Below are 9,963 nucleotides of genomic sequence, written 5' to 3' on the forward strand. Positions count from 1 at the left end.
GTGTCTAGTCTAGAAGACAGTTGATCTGTTTAAAAAGACAAATGCAATGCATAAAAACGAGGAATAAAATAGCAAAGAAATTGTCCTAAGTCTATACATGTTCTTTATAAATTAGTTTGTTATTATAAAAGCAGTTGTGCAACTCATTAGGCCTGCATTTGTAAAATGAATAAATAAATAAGATCCTTCAAAAGACTTTTTTAAATTACGACCATTGTCTATTCTTGTGATTTTGGTTGCTTAGCTGCTGACAGTTCTGAGTAACTACTATCATTTATTAGTGATTTATCTTGAAGTAAAAATGAGCATTTATTTTATCTCTAGTCTATCCAGGGGTGTAGCACCAAATTGTGGGCCCCAGTCATACAACCAAGGGGGTGGGCCCCTCACAACACAACACCTCATCAATCATATTAATAATAATAATCATTATATCATTAGCATATATCATCATTAACACCTCGAAAGTTGTGTGAGAAAATAATGAAAGATAAGACATTTATAAACATCACAGATAGAACAGATAGGCTTTATATAAAATAACATTGTAAAAGAAAACTCTTAGATATTCTTGTCAAAGCCTGGTTCCGATACCAAAAGATATTTAACAGAGCTCTTCTTCTTCTTCTTCTTTTTCTTAACGAGTTAAAAGCTTAATGATTTTGAGAAATTCCACTGAATAAAAAAAAAATGAGTTGAATTTGAGTAAAGACAGTATAGAGGGCGTCTGGATTACCAGCAACATGCGTGAAGAGAGACGATCATTACATCATTATAATGCGACGAACTGAGGAAGGGCCGATGTTAACGTGCATGCTGATGACTCCAATTATAACTACAGGCTGTTTGGTTCGCGAGCACGTCGATTAATAAACAGTCTCTGTTTACAACCATACACTATCAAAATAGTGTATATTTTTGGAGCAGCTGGTCACAGTAAAGAGCGACGCACAAGCCCGCACATTTGAAGATGTCTGTAACGGAGATGTTTAGCTACATCCAAGGATTTTTGAGTGCTGATCAAGATATTCGAGAGGTACACAACTGCACTGACAAGTAAAAAAAGGTTTCCTTGGAGAAAAAAAAGAGGAAGAAGCAACGTAAAGTCCGTTTGGATTGTTATGCACTTGTCGCAGAACCTCTTCATAAAATATTGCTTTATCAGTAATATTCACAGTAATACAATTTGTGACTTGTGAATTAAATATAATAATGTGCAACGGATGTCAAAGTCTAGACAAAGTTCTGCTGATCTCTTTTTGAATTTTGCTCTTTTTATTATTATCCATATAACGTTATGTGCTCTCGGACGACTCTCAACTTTCTATGCTCTTCCTGTAGGACATAAGAAAAGTTGTCCAAGTTCTGGAGCAGACAGCGAGAGAGATCCTCACTGTTCTTCAAAGTGTCCATCAACCAAGTGGTTTCAAAGACAGTAAGTTAAAATACTTGATCTTTTTGTCTACATAATGTCTTTTCTAATACATTTTCACTCCCTCCTCCAGTTCCCAGCAAGTGTTTGAAGGCTAGAGAGCTGTTCTGCACTGTAAGAAACCACACTGGAGAGCTGAAAACTAAGTTCCCTGTGGAACAGTACTATCGGTTAGTGTAGATGCCTCTTCAACTATTTTTTCCCTCAGTGATTGAATAGATCATGCTTCTGGTCTAGTCTTGATAATTATAATAAAAACTGGCACATCCTCATCTTTCCATAGGTATCATGAACAATGGAGATTTGTTCTTCAACGACTTGCCTTCCTTGCAGCTTTTGTGGTATACCTGGAAAGCGAGTCCTTGGTTACACGTGAGGAAGTGGCAAAAATACTTGCCAGTATGTAATGTTCATGTTTATTTATATTGTATATCTTGAATGCTTGTGAGACTGTTGTAGATTAATTCTAATTTACACTTACACAGTTGAAGTCGACAGAGAAAAAGGGTTTCATCTGGATGTGGAAGACTATCTTGCAGGAGTTCTTATTTTGGCCAGTGAGCTGGTAAGTGTTTTTCCTCTCTAATTCATTCAAACTACCAATCTTATAATCGTTAGTAGTATTAATGTACCTGCTACTATATTTAAACATATATGCTTACATTAACTTAACATTAAAAGGATCAAGACATGGATTTTTTTTATTTAATTCCTTTAAGTTAACTTATAATAAAATAAAAAAACTATTTTTAAGGGGCGCGTCCTTTAAGGCTTCTCAGTAAACAGCCACTGTTTTGATTGGCTAACATCATTGCATAGGAAACAATATCACAGTCCCCTCACTATTGCATGTAAGTAGGTGTCATTAAAATGAAACCATCCACTTGTTTCTGATGCTGGGATCCTTCTGAAGGCTGTACAGAGACACAAATACATCACAATTAACATTCTTTACTCTTCCATTTGTCCTGTTGTCAGCAGACTCAAATGTGTTGAGTACATCAGAAATGGAACAAGTTTCTTTATACTGTGTCCAGTGTAGAAAGGGTCAATGACTATAATGGGATCTGTTTGCTTTTGACACAACTCAACACTCTCATTCGGTGTAGACAAATGTCAACCATTAAGCGAATGACTGCTAATGGGCGGGGCCTGTGGTGCAACAATGTATTTCCAAAGATTTTTGATATACAAAGACGGTGCACTCCTATTATTTACGAATGGGAGAAAGTGCAACACACAGTATGGCGGAATAGTCCCGCCTTCTCAGTAAAAGAGCCATTCGCCAGTTGATAAAATCATTGCGTCACTGCAGCTGCCGTTAGAATCTCAGGTTGCTGTAGAAACAGTAATTGTTCAAAGATGCACACTTAGGACTGCACATATGTGTTGGCTGGTCTAACCTGAAAAATAAGCTTTTTTATTCTATTTGAGCATAAGAAACGATGTCTTTGAACCCCATTCAAAGAGATAGGTGCTGTACTTGCATGACTAAAATAGCTGCCTGAGAGGTGTTTCAGATATGGCTGCCAAGTGAATTGACTTGTCTTAAAGGGACTGTGGTATAAGTAACTATTTGTCGATGTATCGCTCCAGAGGCAGTCATATGCAAATGTATGTACCCATGGGACAACTCATTGGGTTGATGGTTTTTGTTGTAATGAGCTACAGCATCCATGGGTGAGGGTGTGGGCGTCACACAATATGATGCGTTGATAGTTCACCATTCATTCATGATATACAGTACATTGTTATATACAAAGTACCTGTCACAATATTAGACATTCACTATGCAGTTATAGTGTCCAAAGGAATTCACGTTAACAATATTACTGCAACATCTACAAACCGAAATGTTTTGGGAAAAAATAACACTTTCAGTTGTATTCATCTTTAACTATATTTTTTGTTTTCGCTTTTTTGGGCAATAAATCACACTCATACAAGTGTAGGGAGTCATAGTGAGCGAGTTTGTAATTATAATTGTACAAAGTTATCCAAAAGAACCTACCGTTGATCTGCATTTAATGCAGACTGGGTGTCAAATTTTTTTCAGAATCTAAAAAACACTGGTGAACGAACTTTTTTCAGGTACAGGTAGAATTTTATGCCAAGTGGCAACCAGAATTAAGGGCCATTCACACACGTTGTTGTGTTAAAAACAACTTGAGATGTGAGCAGCAGAATGGAAAAAAGTAAGGTTTTGAGGTCAAACTTATTTTAACTTGAGCGCCATGTTTTTAGAATGTCACAAAAGACGTAATCAGAATTGTCAAACAAACATTGTCAAACATTTTTTTACATAAAAAAAAAAATAGTATGCAAATGCAAAAATGTGTTCTTTGTGAACAGTCCCTACCCATTGTGTTGGCATATCATTGAGATTGTTACAACGAGCCGCTAGATTATTTAAGATGTGCATTTATGATATTTTGAGGCATTATTGTGGATTTTGCCTTCTTGATGTGAAATAAACTTTGGCAAGAGCGGAAAGAATGCGAATGAAATTAAAAGCACAATGTACCTGTTGCATTTTTTTCCATTTAGTCGAGGCTGGCAGTGAACAGCGTGACCGCAGGTGACTATGGACGTCCGCTTAGGATCTCAAACTTTATCAACGAACTTGACTCTGGCTTTCGGTTGCTCAACTTAAAAAACGACCCTCTTCGCAAGCGCTACGACGGCCTCAAGTACGATGTGAAGAAGATCGAGGAGGTGGTGTACGATCTCTCAATCCGAGGCCTTGCTAAGGAGCAGGAGGCTGGAGGAGATAAGTAGAGGCGGTGTGGGAACGCAAGAGGCTGCGGGGCACTACCCAGGCTGGGATTCTCCACGACTGGAAGAGTGGTTAAACCTGTCTGCGAGCAGGGGATCGGAGGAAGAGGGGAGGGAATGGAGGTTTTAAAGCCCCAGCAGCCTTGGGCGGTATCTTTTAAGCCACCTGCCCACCATGACCGAGATCAGTTCAGGTTTTAGTGGGGAGATCTTCTCTTTCTCACTTTTGTTGAGAGATGCTTATGTACAGATGCATTTGTTTGCCTGTTTTTTTTTTTTCTTTTTTTGATTGGATGCTTTTTACTATTATTGATGTTTTTGTCTCGGCCATGTCTCTTGTGAATCATTATGCAGTCAAACATGTGCAAAACCCACATTTTTTGGGTGGGAGATACTTAAAAATGCTGTTAAAAACCGAAGTTCTGTGCCTGTTTTGTGGCTTTGTGTCCAGTTGAGTCATCAAGATGTTTTCTGGATGTTAAACTACATAAATATTACATTTTACACACACCTATGCTCATTGATTTATTAGATTGGGTTTTGTACCCAAGCACTTTTGTTGAATGTAACAGTTCAAATCACATGTTAATGGTATCTTGCCAAGGTGTACATGGAGATACATTTGAAAACCTGTGCCAAAATGTTTAGTTTCATGCCGTAAATACATATTAAATCTTTAAAACATCTAGTGGATTTGCTGTTGGTACATATTTATACTTTCATGTATTTCTCCATTAAAAAGACAGTTCATCCAGTAATTATTATTTACTCACCCTCATGTCATTCCAAACCTGTCTGACTTGCTTTCTTCTTGGGAACAAAATATTTTTTGTCCATACCAAGTCAACAGGGGTCTAGTGTTGTTTTGGACCCCATTGACTTTAATTATGTGGCGAAAAATCACTGTAAACATCTTCAATATCTCTTCTTTTGTGATGTACAGAAGAAAGTTATACAGGTTTGGAACTACATGAGGATGAGTAAATAATGACAAAATGTTAATTTTTGGATTAGTACTTGAGATCAAAGTGATTTATTAGTGCAAATTTGACCGCTGGTTTATCCCTTCTGCTTTTTGGTTCATATGTTTCTTTCCTTTTGTTCTGGCTCTTATGTTGTTGCATGCAAAAATAACACTAAAATCTTCCAAACAGATGTTTTCAAAGGACAAACTGCCAGTGCATTTGTTTTCCTTTGTAAAGGTTTATGGCAACTTTTAATGTTCCTCCCTATTTTGTTTGTGGATTCTTAGTGCATTGACTTCTTTTCATTGCTCTTCTTGTTGTGGCTTCTTTGTGGGTGCATGTTTTATCTGCTCTTTCAGTGTTTTTGGGGGGCTTTTACTTAAAATGGTTAAAAAATAAATTCTCTGCAATAATGCTTTGTATTCTGTTTCTCTCCAAAGACAGATTTCTCAGAGAGATGTCTTACCTTTTCTGAGTATTTGCATTTGAAATGCCTGTGTCATGTGGTGTTTCGACTTTCGCTTTTCACTGGGAAAACATTCGCTTGTTCACTAATGTTTCTTACCTTTTCTGAGTATTTGCATTTGAAATGCCTGTGTCACATGTGGTGTTTCGACTTTCGCTTTTCACTGGGAAAACATTCGCTTGTTCACTAATGTTATGTAATAAAGATTCACACTGGGAATAATGTTCTCAGAAAATATGGAGTCAGTTGAGAGAGATGGATACTCGTCATTTTTAATTGTAATTCACAATATTTTACACAACCGAAAAAAATATTAAATTAGGATTTTTAAGAACGGAAAAAAGTATTTATCAGCTTGACTGGTCTCAGCTCTCAGTCCTGGCAGGTTCAACTCTTTTCGTTGTGTAATGTGGAAGCTACAGTATGATATTTCTAACAGTATCAGTGCCATCGGTAAAAACAGTAAATATTCATGTTGAAACCTAAACACCTAAATCCAGTGATATTGACAATTTCTATCCATCAGTATTGAGTTTATACATACAGAGAGACCAGAATGACTGATTGATTGCTATTGCTGAAGTCAACTGTGGTTCTTTTTCTCTTAAAGCTAAAACAATCTTTAAAACAAAGTACAATAAAGCTTTGTAAACTGCAGAACAACGTCCTCGCTCCAGTTTTAGGACCTTCATATTAAAGTGCATCAAACAAAAACATTTAACGAGTTGTCATAAAGCACAGTCTGTATATCAATGGGAAGTCAGAATATGATAGCAGCTACTGAAAAATTATACATCTGTTTCTCAATTTGACATAAGGCCTGATTCGTGGGTAAAAGGAGAGGAAAAACTTGAACAAAATAGTACTAAGGACTCATTCAGTATCAAAGAAACAAAGGCACATATTTTCTCCCCCTCAGAGATCACAAAGTAAACCAAAATTGTAATTTAAGCTACATCATTTTGGGGGGAAACATCCAATTGACATTTTTTCTATTTGAAGATTTGGTGTATAGCCACAGATGGTTTCAGCACAACCATTAATGTGGCAATGATCATAATACTTGATGCTACACCCTCATTAGACTGTGGAGAAAACACCAAAAAATGTTTGTTACATCACCGATCACAAGAATATGGGTACCTGTGAATAAAAACAGCTCGACTGCTGCTACATAATACAATAAAGATTATTGCTGTTTTGTAAACCAGCACAGTGATACAAAAATGAGAACTGCTCCTGAATGGCAGTGGGGAAAGATGCTAATGGAAGAGAGAGAGGGGAAGAGGGAATTACAATTATCTGAAAACAAATCAGCTTTACCTCAGTCTTCACACAAAACACAGGTTTCCACTCTCTTGTGCATACTAAAAAGTCCACATAAAGTCCATCCAATCACAAACATGTTCCCTCATGCTTATCACAAATACCTCTTCACAACTGAGAACATTTCTTCTCAGTAGAAAACTGGTCGTACAATCAGTGTTTTACAAGTGCAGCAGTGAGGTGCCTAACAAGGCCCTCATTTTGGTATGCCAAAGGGCATTACTTTTTGCTTGACTGGATTTTTCCTCTTCCCAAATGTCATTTACTTGCTTTCCACTCATACAAAGTGCCCTCTTGCAGTCTATATTAATATTCAGTCAAATCACAGTAAAACCTTGCAATGTAATAGTCCGGTGGTGGAGAAACATCTACTTTGATACGGTTCCCCCACACAAATACTGTTCGCTCAACAAAATATTGATTTTTTTTATTATTATTATTTACATCAGAGTTATGCTGGGAAGGGATGAGGGATGTGTTGCTAAGGGCTCAGTCTCAGGACCGGCTCTGGGTTGTGTTAATCATGATATTTGGGAGAGCGTTGCGTCTCTTTCTCCAGGATCCCAAATCACAAGCGTATCTCTTGATCTGACGAAACCACTGCTGAGTGCGAGGTTTGTCGGAGGCACGGAAAACGAAGGCCTCGCGTCGGATGTCCAGCACCTCGAAGGTGTCTTCACAGTCGGCGTCGGCGGACACCACGCAGTTCGCCAGATGGATTGGCTCCCGTAACACAGTGAACTTCCCGCTGCTCTTGTCCTTGATGAGCACCAGTACACCGTCCTGCACCGTCTCTGAGGTCTCCAGACTCCCTTCAGTCACCGTGTCTGCATTGCGCAGGGTGCGTACCATGAGTAAACTCTGAACGTTCTGGAATTTGAGGGATTTGCTTCCCTTCTTAAGCCACTGGCCATCGGCGGGCTGCGCCAACTGGAGTGGCCCCTCCATGATGAAGCGCGTGCTCTCTCGCGTCCAGCCCACCGTCTTCATCGACAGCTCTCTCATCTCAATGTTGATGACTTCTCGGTTCTTGCGACTGTCGCGCCGGAAAGAGCGCAAGGACCATGTGGCGGTCCCCTCCTGTTTGGTCTTCATGTTGATGTGCTCTAGATGGGACTCCACGCGGCTCTTGGCCTCTTTTAAGCGGGAGTAGTCTGGGTGACATTCGTTGGTGACCTTGCTGATGCGACTTAGCAGTAATGGGTACTTGGTCACACGCTGAAGTGGCGCCATGAGGAAGGAGCGCAGGTTCATGCGCCTGAGTGCTGTGTTGTCATTCTGGGACACATCGAGGAATATCCTGAGGGATGTAAAGGAGCAAACTTTCATATACTTTTAACTTGAGTCACATATTGCATACATAACATGCAAGAGTTCTGGGCTAGTTCACTGTCACTTGGCTCACTACGCACTGCAAACGTAAACATTTTGTGATGTATTGAACATTGTGGGTATACATTTTTGGTGCTGAGTCATCAAGTTAACTAGCTAGTTTATGAAATTATGGCTTAATAATAATTTCCAGTTATTATTGCAAAATAAAAACCTAATAAAAAACTTGATTTTGGCAAAAAAAAAAAAGCCTTTAACCACTTTACTAATTACAACACTTAACATTTAACGAAAAATAGTTATTTGTAAAATAAAAAACACTAGAGACCTTTCTTACATGTATAAACACACACACACACTGATGGTGTTCTGAAATGAGGAGGCAAAGATGTTTTTTAAATCAATTTTTAAATCAAATGTAAACTAGTCACATTTTCTTGTTTAAATAAACATTACTTTCACTATTAGAAAAAGAAAACAATTCTGTTTTATATTTTTACATTAACAATGTAATCAATACTCTATTTATTAAAGCCAAGTATGAATCTCATTAAGATGTGTTTTTAAGCATTTTACATTTATTCCAAAATAACTCAAGGCAGTAAAAATTTAAACAACATATTTTATTTGTGAACTTATGTTCAGCTATTCTTTTTAATAGTTAACTTGATCAATGTTATAGACTATATATAGTAATTATATTAATTACTAATTATTAATTATATTAATGACTCGGGTCATCAGTCATCAAAGCTCGGTAAATATTGGTCACAGACACAGATTTACTTTTACCAAGCTGATTACTCACTAAAACCCCCCACAGATCATGTTTTCATGCCATTTTACGCATCATTTTGATGTAACAAACAACTTTTTTAAATTAGTCTTCCCATTAATGCCATTATATTGTTCATTCAAACTGATTCGCAAACGCACACCAAAACAAGTGACGGGATTTATCTCATGAACCAATCACAGACGAACATAACCAGTCATGGTTGTCACTGTTCTTAATGGTGAAGCTAGTGAAATATTAAGTACATAGTGCATGTACAATCCTGAAGGATTATATTTGAAAAGACCTACTAACTGATGCTTAACTACCTTTATTTGTAACACTGAATGACAGTGGATAACCAGTTAAGCAGTTTATATTATATATTATGTGTACCTAAGAAGCTCTTTTTCTTTCTCCAGTGTGTTGAGCATGTTCACAGATATGGACTGCTGCAGGCAGTAGGTCTGAAACGCTGGAAGCATGTTGACAAACTCCAAGAAGATTTCTCCAATGCACACAGTCTGCAGGTCCTCATCGCCCTGTGGGGAGACAGTCACTGTTTAATTTAGGTTTGCCATTGCCATTACTTTTTTTGAGCAGGTATTACTCCAGTCTTCAGTGACACATAATCATTCAGAAATTATTCTAAAATGTTGATTTGGTGCTCAAGAAACATTTCTTATTATCAGTGTTGAAAACAGTTGTGCTACTTAATATTTTTGTGGAGACCGTTATAGATTTTTTTTTCAGGATTACAGGAATATTTAATGAATAGAAAGTTCAAAAGAACAGTATTTATTTGAAATAGAAGAAACATTGCATTTATATATATATATATATATATATATATATATATATATATACAATATATATAGAGACACATATGTGT

At 37.4% G+C, this 9,963-nt stretch overlaps 2 protein-coding genes across 2 annotated transcripts in view; one reads left to right on the forward strand and one right to left on the reverse strand.

Annotated features, from left to right (window-relative positions):
* Window positions 1-762: 762 nt before the first annotated feature.
* LOC107686515 (translin-like) lies at window positions 763-4,715 on the forward strand. Its single transcript, XM_016483585.1, has 6 exons — window positions 763-1,036; window positions 1,342-1,435; window positions 1,506-1,602; window positions 1,716-1,831; window positions 1,918-1,997; window positions 3,980-4,715. The coding sequence occupies exons 1-6, from the start codon at window positions 971-973 to the stop codon at window positions 4,208-4,210; spliced, it is 684 nt and encodes a 227-aa protein (XP_016339071.1). The 5' UTR covers window positions 763-970; the 3' UTR covers window positions 4,211-4,715.
* A 1,048-nt stretch (window positions 4,716-5,763) lies between these two features.
* arhgef49 (Rho guanine nucleotide exchange factor 49) overlaps window positions 5,764-9,963 on the reverse strand; it is a 30,406-nt gene continuing 26,206 nt past the window's right edge. Inside the window, 2 exon segments of the mRNA XM_016479248.1 lie at window positions 5,764-8,264; window positions 9,468-9,613. Of these exon segments, the coding sequence (XP_016334734.1) occupies window positions 7,460-8,264; window positions 9,468-9,613 (951 nt within the window). The 3' untranslated portion in view covers window positions 5,764-7,459.

Source organism: Sinocyclocheilus anshuiensis, unplaced genomic scaffold (assembly GCF_001515605.1).
Source record: "Sinocyclocheilus anshuiensis isolate Anshui unplaced genomic scaffold, SAMN03320099.WGS_v1.1 scaffold277, whole genome shotgun sequence".
NCBI lineage: Eukaryota > Metazoa > Chordata > Actinopteri > Cypriniformes > Cyprinidae > Sinocyclocheilus > Sinocyclocheilus anshuiensis.

Bases quoted from the DNA above. Each gene is read 5' to 3' on its own strand.
- LOC107686515 (XM_016483585.1), top strand. From the start codon at position 971: ATGTCTGTAACGGAGATGTTTAGCTACATCCAAGGATTTTTGAGTGCT. The intron at 1,436-1,505 runs GTAAGTTAAAAT...TCCCTCCTCCAG, and splicing joins ACCAAGTGGTTTCAAAGACA to TTCCCAGCAAGTGTTTGAAG. The intron at 1,998-3,979 runs GTAAGTGTTTTT...TTTTCCATTTAG, and splicing joins TTATTTTGGCCAGTGAGCTG to TCGAGGCTGGCAGTGAACAG.